The sequence below is a fragment of the Scyliorhinus torazame genome, chromosome 18 (assembly GCF_047496885.1).
Source record: "Scyliorhinus torazame isolate Kashiwa2021f chromosome 18, sScyTor2.1, whole genome shotgun sequence".
NCBI classification, from domain to species: domain Eukaryota; kingdom Metazoa; phylum Chordata; class Chondrichthyes; order Carcharhiniformes; family Scyliorhinidae; genus Scyliorhinus; species Scyliorhinus torazame.
This window is the reverse complement of record NC_092724.1, coordinates 102,964,878-102,982,315: the sequence shown is the minus strand read 5'-3', so window position 1 is coordinate 102,982,315 and position 17,438 is coordinate 102,964,878. Positions and strand designations below refer to the sequence as shown.

General features: G+C 43.3%; 1 protein-coding gene across 1 annotated transcript in view; it reads right to left on the bottom strand.

Annotated features, from left to right (window-relative positions):
• Positions 1-5,426: 5,426 nt before the first annotated feature.
• The window catches only part of LOC140395394 (myosin-4-like), a 30,709-nt gene continuing 18,697 nt past the window's right edge, over positions 5,427-17,438 (bottom strand). The window contains exons 26-40 of the mRNA XM_072483102.1: positions 17,046-17,435; positions 16,813-16,939; positions 16,599-16,717; positions 16,140-16,336; positions 15,868-16,051; positions 13,997-14,162; positions 13,676-13,800; positions 11,818-12,126; positions 11,357-11,560; positions 10,538-10,663; positions 10,223-10,393; positions 7,938-8,042; positions 7,733-7,828; positions 5,685-5,819; positions 5,427-5,558 (exon numbers count right to left, since the gene is read on the bottom strand). Of these exons, the coding sequence (XP_072339203.1) occupies positions 5,541-5,558; positions 5,685-5,819; positions 7,733-7,828; positions 7,938-8,042; positions 10,223-10,393; positions 10,538-10,663; positions 11,357-11,560; positions 11,818-12,126; positions 13,676-13,800; positions 13,997-14,162; positions 15,868-16,051; positions 16,140-16,336; positions 16,599-16,717; positions 16,813-16,939; positions 17,046-17,435 (2,472 nt within the window). The 3' untranslated portion in view covers positions 5,427-5,540. The remainder of the gene's footprint in view (positions 5,559-5,684; positions 5,820-7,732; positions 7,829-7,937; positions 8,043-10,222; positions 10,394-10,537; positions 10,664-11,356; positions 11,561-11,817; positions 12,127-13,675; positions 13,801-13,996; positions 14,163-15,867; positions 16,052-16,139; positions 16,337-16,598; positions 16,718-16,812; positions 16,940-17,045; positions 17,436-17,438) is intronic.

Sequence of the window (17,438 nt, the reverse complement as noted above, 5' to 3'; positions counted from 1 at the left end):
ATACAAGTTGCTAAAAGGTACGGATAAAGTAGATGTGGAGCAGATACTTCCTCTTGTGCGGCTTTCTAAAATGAGAGGTCGTAATCTTAGAATAATTTAAAACAGGATTGAGGAGAAACTACTTCTCCCAAATGATTGTAAATTTGTGGAATTCGCTACTCCAGAGTACGGTGGATGAAGGGACAGTGAGTAAATTTAAGAAGGAGTTAAACAGATTTTTAATTGCCAGTGGATTATGGAGTATGGAGTTGAGGCCATGATGGGATCAACCATGATCACATTGAAGGTGTTTAGGGTCGGGAGGCTAAATTGCCTACTCCTGTTCCTAGGTCATGTGTTCTAAGGAGGAGATGCTCTGGCTGATTTTGCAATCCAGCCCTTGGTCTGTAGCATTATAGGTAACAGATGAGAAAAATATCAGCCAGATAGAATGGCAGAGCAGAGTCGATAGACAGAATGGTCTAATTCTGCTCCTATATCTTTTGAACTTATGACTGTAACGGACCTACATTTGTCTTCACCAATCTTTTACCCTTCATGGACCTATAGAAACCTTTACAGTCAGTATTTATGTTCCATGCAAGCTTACTCTCGTGTTCTATTTTCCCATTCTGAACCAATCGCTTGGTACTTCTTCGCTGAATTCTAAACTGCTCCCAATCCTCAGAGCTGGGGCGCGATTCTCCGACCCCCCACCGGGTCGGAGAATCGCCGGGGGCCGGCGTGAATCCCGCCCCCGCCGTGTCCCGAATTCTCCGCCACCGGAGATTCGGCGGGGGGGGGGTGGGGATCGCGCTGCGCCGGTCTGCGGAAATCCCCCGGCGATTCTCCGGTCCGTGATGGGCCAAAGTCCCGCCGCTGTCAACCCACGCCAGCCGGCTTGGATTGAACCACCTTTTGAATGGCGGGACAAGGTGGGGTCCTGGGGGGGGTGCGCGGGGCAATCTGGCCCTGGGGGGTGCCCCCACGGTGGCCTGGCCCGCAATCGGGGCCCACCGATCCGCAGGCGGGCCTGTGCCGTGGGGGCATTCTTTTCCTTCCGCCTTTGCCATGGTCTCCACTATGGCAGAGGCGGAAGAGACCCCCTCCACTGCGCATGCGCGGGGATGCCGTGAGCGGCCGCTGACGCTCCCGCGCATGCGCTGCACGGCAAAGTCATTTCCGCGCCAGCTGGGGGGGGGGCACTAAAGTCCTTTCCCGCCAGCTGGCGGGGTGGAAATCAGTCCAGCGCGGGCCTAGCCCCTCAAGGTGAGGGCTCGGTCCCCCAAGATGCGGAGAATTCCGCACCTTTGGGGCGGCGCGATGCCGGACTGATTCGTGCCGATTTTGGCGCCGGTCGGCGGACATCGCGCCGATTGTGGAGAATCCCGCCCCTGTTGTTTTCTTGGCCAATTTTTGTGCTTCTTCCATCGATTGAATACTACCTCTAATTTCCCTTGTAAGCCAGGATTAATCACCTTTCCTGTGTTACCTTTGTGTCAGACAGGAATAGATAATTGTTACAGTTACCCCATGCGCTCCTGGAATGTTTGCCATGCCTATCCGCAGTCATTCTGTTGGGACTCTTATTTTACCTTCTAATAAGAATCGGTAGTCTGGTTGATGGGAGGTGTGAAAAATACAACTTTATTGCTAATTACTCAGGGGTATACATTGAATAAGAACTGAATAAAAACTTGGAAACAAAATATCAAACAATACATAAAAAAGTCAAACACATGGCAAAAAGTATTAAGCACAAACAAAATCACTTTTAACACAAACAAACAGATAGATGATTCAAAGAACAAGGACTTCGACCACGAGGTCCTACTTTTAAGGCAATTCTTATCTCTGGTTTAGCCCCTCATTTACATTCATTGGCTTTTAATTCTCAGCTGAGACCTCCTGGTTTGTTCAAATAAATGTCTGTTACTTAGAGGATGATTTGTTAATCAAACATTGGACTGGTGCCTATCAAAACTAGCTTTGCATGTGTGTGCGCAGTCTTAAAAAAAGTACTGGATAGGTTTTCTCACATTTTGCAATGTCTCATAGCTTGGCGGGGACCTTAAGAATTGATTGGTTGATTAGACAGAGAACAATAGTTCTTAGTGCTGAATACACTGGAATACAATGGTTAATTCATTATATGAGACAATGACTGAGTTCCCACAGTCAATACACTTTAATATTTTGCTTCTTTAGCTATATGCATTCAACTAGCACCTACATGAAAAAAACTATGAATAAAATTATACTCTATCACATTCCTTCAAGTAACATTTCGAAGGCAGCACGGTGGCACAGTGATTAGCACTGCTGCCTCACGTCACTGAGGTCCCAGGTTTGGGCCCAGTTCTAGGTCACTGTCTGTGTGGAGTTTACACATTCTCCCCATGCTGCATGGGTTTCACCCCCACAAACCAAAGATGTGCAGGGTAGATGGATTGGCCACACTAAATTGCCTCTTAATTGGAAAAAATGAATTGGATACTCTAAATTATTTTTTTTTGAAAAGTAACATTTCCCAATCGATCATGGTCAAGCGGTGCCTTATATCATCATAGTTTCCCTTATTTTGATTCAGGACACTAGTCTCAGAAACAACTGCTTCACTCTCCACCTTGATTCTATCATATTATGATCACTCATCCGCAAGGGGTCTTGCACACCTAGATTCGCAATGATTCTGTTCTCAGTACACAGTACCCAGTCTAGGATAGCTGTTCTCTAGTTGGTTCCTCAATGTATTGGTCCAAAAAAAACATTCCGTATGCACCCCAAGAATTCCTCCTCTATGGAATAATGACTAATATGATTTGCACAATCTATATGCAGATTAAAATCACCCATAATTACAGATGTTCTTTTATCGCATGCCTCTCTAATTTCCAGTTTAATGCCATTTCGAACATCACCACTACAGTTTGGAGGTCTATATACAAGGTCATATACACCACAGGTCAGCACGATGGCGCAGTGGGTTAGCCCTGCTGCCTCACGGCGCCGAGGTCCCAGGTTTGATCCCGGCTCTGGGTCACTGTCCCATTCTCCCCGTGTTTGCGTGGGTTTAGCCCCCACAACCCAAAGTTGTGCAGGTTAGGTGGATTGGCCACACTAAATTGCTCCTTAATTGGAAAAAAAATAATTGGGTACTCTAAATTTAAAGAAAAATATTTGTACAATGCCCACAAATGCTTTTTGCCCCTTGGTGTTTCTCAGCTCTAACCATACAGATTCCACATTGTTGGAGCTAATATCCTTCCTCATTATTGAGTAAATTTCCTCTTTAACCAACACTGCAACTTCACCGCCTTTTTCTTTTTGTCTGTCTTTCTGAAATACGGAATACCCCTGGATGTTTAGTTCCCCTCCCTGGTCACCATGCAGCCATGTCTCCGTAATCCTGATTATATCAAACCCGTTTACATCTGTTTGCGTGATTAGTTCATCCGTTTTGTTGTGAATGCTTTACACGTTAAGGCACAAAGCCTTTAAACTTGTCTATTTAACAATACTTGTGCTGCTTTTTGCCTTGTTTGAATCTGGCCCTTGGTTTCTCTGCCTATAACTTTACGAATTCCACTTTCTATCTTTTGTTTTTGTCCTTGTTTTCTTCTCTTCTGACTCTTTGCATAGATTTCCATCCCCCTGCCTTTTTAGTTTGAACCCTCCCCAACCAACAGAGCAAATGCTCCGCCTAGGGCATTAGTCCCGGTCCTGACAAGTTGTAACCTGTCCAGTTTGTACTGGTCTCACCTCTCCAGAACTAATACCAATGCCCAGGAATCTGATGGAGGTTGTTTGGAAGGTGCTGTTGAAGGAACCTTGGTGAGTTGGTGCCGTGCATCATGTACATGGCACACAATGCTACCACAATGGCTGGAATTCTTCAGTCGTGCGATTCACTTTTTCCGCCGGGAGCGCACCCCCGCCAGCGGGTTTCACAGTGGCTTGGGATGATTTCAATGGAAACTCCCATTGACAAGCCAGGGGAAGATATAATTTGAAGGTGCTGTTGAAGGAGCCTTGGTGAGTTGCTGCAATGCATCTTGTAGGTGCCATGTACTGCTGTCAGTTGTGGAGAGAGTGAATGCTGCAGGTGATGAATAGGCTGTCAATCAAGCAGGTTGCTTTCACCTGGATGGTGTTGAGCTTCTTGAGTGTTGTCAGATCTGCACTCATTCAAGCAAGGGAAGAGTATTTTGTCACAGTCCTGACTTAGGCCTGTCCAAAACTTACAAGGCACAAGTGACTCAGGAGGTGAGTTATGCACCACAGAATTCCCAGTTTCTGACCTGCTTATGCAGCCATGGTATTAATTTGGCTGGCCCACTTCAATTTGTGGTCAATGGTAATCCCCAGAATGTTGATAGTGAGAGATGCAGCAATGGTAATGTCCTTGAATGTCAAAGGGAGATATTAAGATTCTCTCTTGTTAGAAATGGTCATTGCCTGGCACTTGAGTGGTGCAAATATCACTTGCCACTTATCAGCCCAATACTGAACATGGTCCAGTTCTGCTGCAAATGAGCATGAACTGCTTCAGTATCTGAGGAGTCACAAATGATGCTGAACATGGTACAATCATCAGTAAACATGCCCCCTTCTGACCTTACGATGAAGGGTAAGTTATTGATGAAGCAGCTGACAATGGTTGGGCCTTGATCACTATCCTGAGGAACAACTTGTGCAGTGATGTCCGATTGGCGAGATGATTGACCTCCAACAGCCACCACTACCTTCTTTTGTTCAAAGTATGATGCCAACCAATGGATGAAATTTACAAGGATATCCTCATGAAAAGATGGAATAGGCTGGGTCTTTTTTCTTTTGAAAAAGGCTGGTGGGTGGGCTAAATGAGGATTTTAAAATGATGAAAGGTTTTCAGAGTGGATGCAAAGAGAATATCAACACTTGTGGAAAGGAGCATAACAATAGGTCATCAATGCAAAATAGTTGCCAAGAAAACCAACTGGGAATTCAGAAGAAGCTTATTCAGCCAGAAAATAGTGAGAATGTGAAATTCACAACCACTTGGAATGGTTGATATGAATAGTATAGATACATTCATGGGGAGGCGAGACATGCTTTTGGGAGGCTAGAGAATAGACGGTCATGCTGATAGATTTACATGAGGAAAGATGGGAGGAAGCTCAAATGGAGCATAAGCATGGGCATAGACTGGTTGGGCCTAATGACCTCCCTCTGTGTCCTACATCCTCTGGAATTATTTTTATGAAATTATAATCCAATAATCTCAATGTGATCCGAAAGATATGACAAATTCCTATTGATAACAATTACATGTTCTAATAGTTTCTCCTTTCATTGTCACGTCAAACTTTTGTTGACAATGTAAATTAATTGGAGTTTTTCTGTGCAGCACTTTTGTTCCTTGGATGTTCATTAAGAAAGTAAACAAATTTATGATGACGCAGAAAGATTTTTCAGAGTTGCACTTTTATTTCTATAGATGGAACTATCTTTATAAAACTATTGTTACAAAGAAACACACATTCTGTGGTTTTCTTCTTTGGACCATGGCAAATTGTCATCTACTCCTCAGCAGTGGCCTAATCGGAAAAAAGAAAATGCAAATAGTTAAATCTGTACAAATGAAGAGACTGCTTCTGAATTATTTGTTATTTCTTAAACTCCATTATTTATTCAGTTTCAAAAGCCAGTTATATCTCATGTACCTTAGCACTTATGTCACGGCTTTTACTTCTAAGTTTGTTGACTTGAGACTCTGCAATGTCAGCACGTTCCTCGGCTTCCTCCAGTTCATGCTGCACCTTCCTGAACTTGGACAGGTGCACATTGGCCTGTTCCTCCTAAAGGGAATATAGTAGAATAAATTATCAGGTTACAAACTAGAATGTTGACCAAAGCAGATGTAGACCATCTGCTTTGATGTAGACCATTGAATGTGAACTGCTGCTAGGATAGTAGACGTCTAAATTGTTCAGATGTTTTTTGACTTTAGCCAAAAGTCACTATGGGTGGAATTAAATGCCATCCTCCATGACACATTTTGTGGTGGGAGGGTGTTTGATGAGGTGGGTGGGGACTCTGTCACATTCCTGGCTCTGCCTTGTAACTTATGGGTGGCCTTCTCACAACTCTGTCAATTCAGGACCTTAGATAGGTAATCAATGCCCACTTAAAAACCTCATACCACCACCTCTGGTATTCACCCAGCAGTGGACGGGAGACTCAACATGCAGCTAACTACTTGATATAATGCATGGTGATACCAATATTGCCCTGAAGCTAATTTATACCGCATTAGATTTTTGAATTATTTAAAAATGTTGTGGATATGCCGTGAATATAGTGTATTTTGATTTTATGAAGGGATTTAAGGAACCATGTGCAAATATTCTAAAACTGACAACTCCAATGGAAAATAATGTCAGGTCCGTAGTAGATGAGAGTTAAAGAGGAATAATGATGCCAGAAGAGCTGTTATATGTGGTTTGCATTCTGAATGCCAGATTCAAAAGTTCTGTGATGTGTCTCAAAGCACTTGAGTATAATTAAGTTATTATAAGATGGTCAGCCAGTATTTATAATTCATTTTGGCTACATTGGGACAAAAATTGGTCGACATCTGCTTTGGGTGTGGGGGGTGCAATTTGCACTTTGTCTGTGCCTGATCCAGTCAAATCTGGAATGGCTAATTGGCATCACTATTCCTTTTTTTAAAAAAAGATTTATTAATAATAATAATAATAATAATAATAATATTTTATTGTCACAAGTATGACGTTACTGTGAAAAGCCCCTAGTCGCCACATTCCGGCGCCTGTTCGGGTAAGCTGGTACGGGAATTGAACCCGTGCTGCTGGCCTTGTTCTGCATTACAAACCAGCTGTCTAGCCCACTGAGCTAAACCAGAGTGTCCAATTCATTTTTTCCAATTCAGGGGCAATTTAACATGGCCAATCCATCTACCCTGCACATCTTTGGGTTGTGGGGGCAAAACCCACGCAAACATAGGGAGAATGTGCAAACTCCACACAGACAGTTACCCAGAGCCGGGATCGAACCTGGGACCTCAGTGCCGTGAGGCAGCAGCGCTAGCCAGTGCGCCACCGTGCTACCCTTAGCATCACTATTCCTGATGCCACTGGTGCTTGCTTGGCACTCGGGACAGAACAACATTGTCCCCTTTCCCAGTATGGGTGTCACATGGGCTGTAATGGAGGTGGCTGGCAGCACAGCCCAAGCAAGCCATTTTATACCTTCATTGCTACGGAGTCTAATTTTGTGACTGTCATTTCCAGAAAATGTTGATGTATGTGAGAATTTAGTTAATAGTGACACGATTTTGTACTTTTAATTCTGAATTCCAGAACTAAATTATGAGTAGCTGTAAATATACTCTCATTGAACAAGTTGGAATCTATAAATCTGTTGGAGGAAGTTGTCTCAGAAACTAAATGACCATGGGCGAGATTCTCCGTTCCCCCAGCCGGCCAATGGGGTTTCCTATTCTGGGCACCCCCATGCCTTTGGGAAATCCACACGCATGAATGTGCTGCGGTGATCATGCCGACGGACAATCCAGCCCCTTATCTGTTTGCACAAGTTGTTGATTATCCTGAATTTCCTTTAGTGTAGGTTTCATGACTGCTAATATAGAAAAACATCTCATATATTTAAAATTTAAATATTAGTTTTACAAAATAATTTTTAGAAATATTTTGCAGAAAAAACACAACTATAGTCCTCAGTTACTTACAGTGTCCTCACATTGCCTCTTGTAAGCCTTGACTTTCATCTGCAGCTTGTCAACTAAGTCTTGCAGTCTAAGAACATTTTTCCTGTCTTCCTCGGACTGTATATAATGAAAAAAAGGCAACAGTTATATTGATATTTGAAAATAATAATAATCACTGCTGGTTAGCACAATGGTGCATCATTCCAAATAATGAGCTTGTAAATACCTGATAACTCAGTTCCTTGACTCTTCTTTCATATTTGCGAACACCTTTGACGGCATCAGCACTTCGTTTCTGCTCAGCTTCCAGTTCATTTTCCAACTCACGCACCTAAACCAGTCACCAAACGGCATTAATTAATTTACTTCTATACAAATTTCATATTGCCTTTTAAATTATCATGGCTCAAAGCGGACTATTTTTTGCAATGCATTGGGTGCTAAAGAGTCTCTGATGTGGCCCAGAGGGGCTAGAAGTTGGATTGTCTGTTTAGCCTGTGTTTAGTGCAATACACAATACCGGTAAAGAGAATGGTGTGATCTAACAGAAAAGTTTCGAAGTGTCACTTATGGTGGGTTTTGCTGGGAGTTTCCTGCCGGCTGTGCTGGTGAATTTCCCCAACACAATCTAGCGACACTTAGTCACTTTATTGGGTCCTGGGGGATTTCTCATCAGTTTAGCCCACACTTCGAATTATTTTCATCACTGTGGAGCTGAACTCAGATATCGGGCAGCCATTTTGAAAGGGTGCCCCAATTGCTAAGTGATATTGTTGGACCCCACACTCCCCACCTATGGTGAATGTATTATGCCAATAATCCACCATTGTATTTGTATCTGTGCTGTTGCCTTTGTATTTGTATCTGTGCTATGCTGTTGCCCTTATGGGCTCCTCCTATGGACCATTGTATGGCATTATCCACAGGGGTACATGTTGGGGCCTGTATGGGCTCTGCCCATGGCTCCTCCCCTTGAAGGGAGGTATAAAGAGCAATTGACCTGTAGGCGGTTCTCAGTATTGGATCAGTCACAGGCAGGCACTGTTCTAAGTTGATTAAAATCACAGTTTACTTCTACTCCCGTCTCGAGTGAATTGATGGTCGCATCACCACCCCTGGGCAATGTCACACCCCCACACACATGGGCATTATCCCACAATCCCCCCAATAAAGGGTCCCCACTCTTCACACCCCTCAACCTCCCAGATAGTCCTACTTACCTGCCCTGCACCCTGCATCCTTCATCCCCCTCCATATTCCTTTCAGGGACATAGCCCCCCTCATGAACTGCCACTTGGCAGTGTCACCCTGGTACCCCGGCAATGGTCCTGAAGGCTTTGCAGTGTCACCCGGGCAAGTTGGCAGTTCCAGGATGGCAGTGCCAAGGTGCCGTCTGGCAATGCCATGCTGCCCACAGGCCTGGGGGAGGACCAGGGTGCGACTGCATGTCCTTGACCACCCAAGGGCCTCCAATTGCCCCCCAAGTGTCATTCTGCCTGGTTGTGCGGATGAGTACTGAATGGCGTCCAGCTGGGGCCTCCCTGGGAGGCTGGTAGATCCCAGGTGAGCTTGCTGAAGTCAGTTTAAAACTCTCCTGTTTGAGCGCAACGTGGCTGGTGCATCACAGCCAAAATGTACCATGTGGTAAGAGTCGCCGCTCTGGAATCATTTATCCGCTGATTGCCAGTTAAAGTGTCTGTTAGCATTCATTAAAAGGCCTATACTGTATTTTGGTAGCTCGCACATAAATTAACAACATTCAGCTAAATAGGAGTAAACAAGCTGTGATGAGGATTCCAAATGCTGCATAAAACACATATTCAATTTTCGCAGTTTGCTTCTTGTTGGAGATTTGACTTATGAAACATAATGAGAGATGGTCTTTGACAGTTCTACTTTTATTCTGGAAATGTTTTGAGGACTTCACCAAGATAGATTTAGTGCTCCACTTAATTGAACACCTCAAGAGTCACCAGGGGAAGGGAGTGCTTGATCAAAGGGAGCTTCCCCCTTGCAGTTTTCAGGAAGAATGGAGGAAGGAGATGAGACAGGCAGAGCAGCAGAAGCTGCTACAAGAGAGAGAGGGACAGTAGGGTGATGTGGAATGTTTCACATCCTATGGATACAGTACATCATAATTTCTCTAGACCTCTTCCACCGGGAACGTCAGTGCTTTACTTCAGAATCTTTTATCCCTCATGTTCAGTCGATGAGGTTCCGAAAACCTGCCACTGTGTATCAGCCAGCCCACTCCACACTTTCAGTGTAAGTAGGTGTGTGGTGTTGACCAATATTGCAACAGGAAAATTGATTCTGATCAAGATCCAAGTGCTAAACCTCTGTTACCATCTCCAGCCAAGATCAAATTATGGCAATAAAAAAAGCATGTTGGTTTAATACGGAACCCACTTAATGCCTGATTTCTGCCTTTCACCAAAATAACCCGTTAAGGGTTCAACATAATCATAAACCTTAGCAAGCAGCATATAATAACACAATTGTGTCACTTACCCGAGCCTCCAGTTTCTGGAGCTGTTTCTTTCCTCCTTTCATTGCGAGCTGCTCAGCCTCATCCAGGCGATGCTGCAGGTCCTTCACTGTCACCTCGAGATTCTTCTTCATTCGTTCAAGATGAGCACTGGTATCCTGTTCCTTCTTTAACTCTTCAGCCATCATGGCAGCCTTAGAGCCGTGAGGTAAAGGGGCAAATAATTATTCAAGCTCAAACTTGAAATAGTACCAACAAAGTAATTGAGTGTGACAAATTACCATTTGTGAAAATATGAACATATAATTAAGTTATAATTTAGTTAATTTGTGGCTTACATCTGTGATAGCCTTCTTTGCTTTATCTTCGGCATTCCTCGATTCCTGAATTGTTTCCTCCATTTCAGTTTGAAGATGATTCAGGTCAGCATCCAACTTCTTTTTGGTGTTGATGAGACTTGTGTTCTACACGAAAAGTCAATTTGTAATAACAGGTTTGTAGGATTTGTAAACTGCAAAAACAAAAAGGCTGCTGCCTTGATATTAACCTCACGGTGGTCAAAAGTCAGCCTGATTTAAAATCTATTGTTGCTGCTTGGCTTTCTCAGAAGTCAGAACCTCAGCATTGTGAAGGTGGCAGGAGATGCTGGCTTCACAAATGTCAACTTTGGCATTCCTTTATGGGCCAGAAGGAGCAGGAATGTTCCCCTTCCTCTTAAGGAAGCGTTCAGCTTCCCCAGGCATATTTACTTGCCACTCAGAGGCCCTCATGATCACAGACCTGATTGCCAACATATCGCTGGCCCAGGTTACTGGCCTGTGCATCTTTCTGACTGCTGACTTCTTCCGGATTACAGGCCTCTGCACCTCCCCGAACCATACTTCTCCCCACCATTGTTGGAGCTTCCTCCAAGGGACCTGCAGCTGGTCCATGCTTCTACCAGCAGCCGAGACTATCCATTTGGCTGGCTGCTGACCATGAAAACAAGCTGAAAAATGTTTAAGAGTTTCTGCCATTCAGCTCAGCGAGGAATTCTATCGACAAACTAGAGGAGTTCTGTGGCTATTTTTGTACTCAGCTGCAACCTCTCACAGCTTCTTTGGAGATATAGCCTGCAAATCTGTTTCACCCAAGTTTACATTAGTGTCTGCACAAACCTGTGAGTGCAGCAATTGTACTCTCTCAGTGACATCAACAAGCTCTTGTTCAGCAATTTTACGAGATCTATCTGTCTGTTCCAATGCTGCTCTCATTTCTTCAATCTCAGCCTGCTGCAAGCCACTTCTGCGCTCAACCATGGCCAATTGCTCCTTCAGGTCTTCCTGGCTTCTGACAGCATCATCCAGCTGTAACTGGGTATCCTATTTAAATGGGAGAAATATTTGTCAGGAGATGTCGTAAAATTCATGTGGCATCAGAATAAAGTGGAATTAGCTTTGTGACTGAAATTTAAATGTTTGAAACTGATAACCAATTATTAATCCTACAATCATTTCTTTACCAACAGGATAAGTCAAGAGAAAATGTCATTATTGTTAAATAATTGATTAATGATACAATATTAAAAATATTTTTTAAAATAAATCTAAATCAAAGAGAAATGCTCTATTAAGCAGACCTTTAATTGACCCTGCAGGTTTCTGAGATGTTTCAGAGCTTCAGAAGCCTGACGGTTCGCATGTCCCAACTGAATCTCCATTTCATTCAGATCTCCTTCCATTTTCTTTTTGATTCTTAAAGCATCATTTCTGCTCCTGATTTCAGCCTCCAAGGAGCTCTGCAGAGTGTCTACAGCTCTCTGATGGTTCCTCTTCTGCTGGTCGATTTCCTCATCTTTCTCTGCAATTTTCCTGTCAACTTCAGATTTGATTTGATTCAATTCTAACTGAATACGGAGGATCTTGCTCTCTTCATGTTCCAGAGAAGCCTGCAAAAGGAATAAAAAAGATAAATTAAATTTCTGTTTCCTGTGCTCGTCTTTTGCTTCCTGGAGATATGAATTCCACATCTACAAATTCCGGTGGGAATTCCAGATGACAAAGAAATTCTAAGCCTTCATACAAAAATGGGATTCTCCTTTGGTCGACATGTAAATTGAGGTATGCGATCGGGCGTGGTTCGCATTTCATTCCCAGGCCCACCCGTGATGCTCCACCTCCGATGGGCCGAATTCCGGATGGCGCGGTCCATTTGTTCTCTCAACAATCGTGAACCTGGCATGTTGGCTGCGGAGAGAGAGAGAGGGCATATGGACAGTGTCCAGCACTGCCATACCTCGCCGACAGTCGAGCTGCAGGCTGAGGGGCTTCTGCCAAGGCTGGGGGAGTAGTGAGGGATGGCCAGGGGGTGGGCTGTGGGATCAGGGCGGACGGGGACGCAACATCGTTACCGCAGCCGGCAGGGCAGCCATGCGGCTACGCATGCCGCTGACAGCCCGCTCTCAACCTGGTGCAGTGGGTCATATGGGTGACACTCCCATGGCACCCTCTGGCCCTAGCCGACCCACCAGCTGTATGGACGGTCCAGCACATCAGTGATATCTTTTCTCCCACGATCGGTGTGTGTGTGTGTGGGGGGGGTGTATAGTCTACGCGCAGTTGTAACTTGTCAGCCTGTGCATGTCCACCACAGACCCTGCGATTCCTGCACCCCTTTTCATGTGTTCTGCTGGTGTTCAACGCGGCGCTGGTGCTAGCCCCTCACCGGTAGCGGAATTGGTGCGGGTATGGCGCTGATCTTTCTGACGTGAAACTCCACGGATCCTCCTTTGGCATTGGCACTCAGACTCAGGAACGGAGAATCCAACCCATGATGTTAGAGATGAGGCCAAGTCGTCAATTTATAAGATCAGTATTTGTGCAACACAAATGCCAGCATCTCATTGATACCTGGTTATTTCTCCCGTTACTGTTTTCACAATGTTATCGGTTTCGAGTGACTACTACTTTTATTTACAAAATCAATTGCTGCAGTACAAAATGTAATTTGTGTAAATCACTAAGATATTTTCAGAATGTAATAAACAATTGGATATGTGAACATATATTTAGTGTAAGTAGCAAGAAAACATTTGAGCTTCATAACCATCTACTTCCGCTTTAGGATTACAAATCAAAGTGTAATAGGCCAAAAGAAGAATTGCAACTTCTGAGTTATAAAAGCTTATCATTCTATCATGCAAAAGTAGCAATCCATTGACATGGCTCAAAACTATACTGACAAGTTATAAACAATCATATAGAAATTCAATGATTTTTCTGTTATTCCAAGGTAAAGAAAACCATGCTTTGGAAAGATCATGCTTTGATATTTGCCACTTAGCCCATTTAGAACTGATGATGTTTAGGTCTTTCAATCAATTTTAATGCTGCCCAATGCACCATATAATTGTTACAGCTCTGTTTCCTATCTGGAAAATATTATTATTCTAATTTTGAACTTTTAATGTGTTCTACTAAAATAATTATTAGTTTTACCTCTGCTTCCTCCAGTGCTGCCTGAATTTCACTCTTCTCCTGCTCAGCAATCTTCTTTGCCTTTTCTATCTCATGCAGGGCCTTACTGCTTTCAGACAGATGCTCAGTCAGATCAGAGATCTCCTCTGGTTTGTGAAAACAAAATGAAGATAATGCGTATTTTAGGAGGATGAAATTAAATTACAAAAGAGATATGGGGTTGGGATAATGCTATATAAAATAAAATTTTACCATAAATTTTAAAACTAAGGAAAACACATTACAATTTAATAATATTAACATCATTAAATGTTTAGATGATAAGAAAGGTTTAACAATTACGTTGCAGATTCTTATTTTCTCGTTTAAGAGTTTCAAGTTGATCCAGAGACTCCTCGTATGCATTCTTCATCTTGAAGAGCTCAGTACTCAGACTGCGGGACTCCTTCTGGGCTGCTTCCAGTTCAGCCTGGCCTTCCTCAAATTTCTGTTTCCAATCTGCTAGGATCTATAATGTACAATTACAAAAGTTGCAAATTAAATATTACGCTGCAATTGTGTATCAATGCGGATGTGAGATCATAGTTGGGATGCTGGCAACTCATATTAATGGCCTTTTTCAATATCGTAACTGACTCGCTGGCTAGGAATTTTAGAATGGCGGTATTTGCCTTCTGGCCATCCAAAGAGTCAGTGGAGAACACATCCCTGCTAATACTGCCTTTCCCGCAGCATTTCACGCTCCAGTAAATGTTAATTGGATGGTGGTGGGACTTCTGCCCCTGATCCAGGAGAAAGTCTGCTTCAGCAATATGCTGGTCAATCTGATTGGCTGGCAGTCTCTAATCTCTGCAGCATCAGTAGCTGCAGCGACCCCAGGAGTCCAGGACCAGGTAAGTTTTGAAGGTTTCAGGATGTGATGAGGCCGAAAGAGGAATAGGGGTGTTGGTGGAGAGGTTAAGGAGTTAGGGAGGAGTTGCAGAAGCCAGTCCTCCCCGGCCCAAGGAATGAATAGCATTCCTTTGGGACTTCCCCCTTGCCCCTGAACTCTTCCCACTCGCCTGAAAATTTATGCTGCTAGAGAAAGGCTCTTAAGTGATCACTAATTGACAACTTAGAGGCCTCATTTGGAGAAACAGCAGGCAGGGCAGCCTAGGTCTCACCAGCGCAAGATTGCAGAGATGTCAGAAGGGGTGGGAAGGCCATTGGAGAAGATTTATGGCTACCTTCCGCCTATAAACATGCCAGTGGGGTAATGTTAAATTCTGCCCCAAGACTCATTGGCTGCGAGTTTCCAAGCCAACTGCCCCCAAATCAGTGAACTTTTGCCTGCCTCTCCAAATTTTCTATCCTGCACATCCAGGCCTATAACTATATTCTGCCTGTCACAAAAAACTTGATGCATGCATGTTTAAATAGAAACACAAAGGTCTGCATCCAAATGGCTATATTTTGTTAGAATAGTGCAGGGAATAGAATAGTGTCATCTAGTGGTATTAGAAATGTTGAGTAATAACTTAAAAAATACAGAGGAGAGGGAATTTACTGTCAGTATACATTTGTTTTCAAATATTGGAAGCGGAGTCGGCTTTTCAACCTCATTTATTTGATCATCACTGCTATGGGCGGCAGGGTGGTGCAGTGGTAAGCACTGCTACCTCATAGCGCCGAGGACTCAGGTTTGATCCTGGCCCCAGGTCACTGTCTGTGTGGAGTTTGTACATTCTCCCCGTGTCTGCATGGATCTCACCCTCACAACCCAAAAGGATGTGCAGGGCAGGTGGATTGGCCATGCTAAATTGCCTCTCAATTGGAAAGAAAAGAATTGGGTACTATAAATTAAAGAAAAAAGATCATGGCTGACGTGGACCTCAACTTCACTTACCCCATCCCCACACTTGTATCCATACTCTTTGATAACTTTACCCAACAACAGTCCATCTATTATAAACTTGAAAGTAACAGTTGACCATGAGTCCAGTCTTTTCAAGGAGAGAAAATTCTGAAACCTAAATCTTGATAGTTGAGTACTTGAAGGGCTTTTGGCCATTCAAACATTATTCTAATTCTAAAACAGTAATGTTGCCACTCATGCCATCCACAGCAAATTAATTTAATGAAAACACAGCTGAAATTACTATTGTATAGTAATATGGAATTATTATTACAAGTCTATAAAATCTCACACAAACCAGGCCACAACATGTTTTTACCTTATCAAAGTTCTTCTGTTTCTTGTCAAGAGCTGCTGCTGCTGAGTTTGCCCTTTCCACATCTATCATAAGATCCTCCACTTCATTTAGCAATCTCTGTTTTGTCTTTTCCAGTGAAGCACATTTGGAGTTCACAGCCTCAATGTGCTCTTCTGCATCCTGCAGACGCTGAGCAAGCTTTTTCCTGAAATTTACAAAACCAAAGGTGTTGTAATAATACTATCGGAAACAGAATTCTGTCGGATTCCAAACTCACATTCATTCTAACATACTTGGCCTCCTCTAGTTCTTCTGTGCGCTGAATTGCGTCAGTTTCATATTTTGTTCTCCACTGAGCGACTTCGCTGTTGGCCTTGGACATGCCACGTTGGAGCTCGGCCTTTGCCTCCTGTTCCTCTTCATATTGCTCACGGAGCAAATCACAGTCATGGCGGGAAGACTGCAGAGCATGTGCCAAGGCACCCTTAGCCTGAAATAATTACCAAATTGGATGATGAAATAATAGTTAATATACCTGGGATCATTACTGTATTAATAAATTGTGATACTTTGGTCCTTGACACCACGATTAGAAACATTGCCATTTATATTGATAGCATCTGACGTCAATTACTAGAGAATCAAGTTCCAAAATGCAACATTTTATAATGTTGCCAATTGGATAATTTTAATTAATTATATGATATTTTCTTAAAGCTAATATGAATTAATTACTTAAATTATTTTGGTACCTTTGTTTCTTCCTCCAGCTGTCTCTTGAGCTCCTCAATCTGTTGTGTGTATCCTTGTTTGCCTCTTGTTAGCTGAGATACCAAGGATTCTTTCTCCTCCAACTGGCGGCTCAGCTCACCTGCAAATCAGAAGTGAATCCAAGCAAACAAATTAAATAATTACGTTGTATTTTCTCGACACCAAAAAATTAATGGTTATGCAACTGATAAATACCATTTTCTGTTCCAAGACGTGCTTTGTGAGTTGATAAATCGTTGATCAAACGCTGATGCTCATCATGTTTGGTCTTCAGTTCACTGACCTGGTCCTCAAGAGTCCGGGCCACTTTCTCAAGGTTTGCCTAAAGCCAATATGCAGAACTTTCAAAAGATATGAAACCAAATAGACAACAATTATTAAGCATAATTATAGGAAAGAGTAAGATTTTGCAACATTAAGAACCATACCTTGTTTTTGGACACAGATTCCATGTTGCCCGCGAGGTCATCAATTTCCATCTTCAACTCACTCTTTTCCTTCTCAAGTTTCTGTTTCACACGTTGCAGGTTGTCGATTTGTTCCCCAAGCTCTGCCACACTATCAGCCTGCTTCTTACGAAGAGCAGCAGCCGTGGCTTCATGCTGTAGGGTGGATTCTTCCAGATCGCGGCGCATCTTCTGAAATTCTGCTTCTCGTTTTTTGTTCATTTCAATCTGTGCTGAAGTTGCACCTCCTGCTTCTTCTAGTCGTTCACTGATCTCTTCAAGTTCCCGGGAAAGATCAGATCTCTGCTTCTCAGTCTTGGCACGAGAGGCACGTTCAGCTTCAATTTCTTCTTCAAGTTCTTCAATACGAGCCTG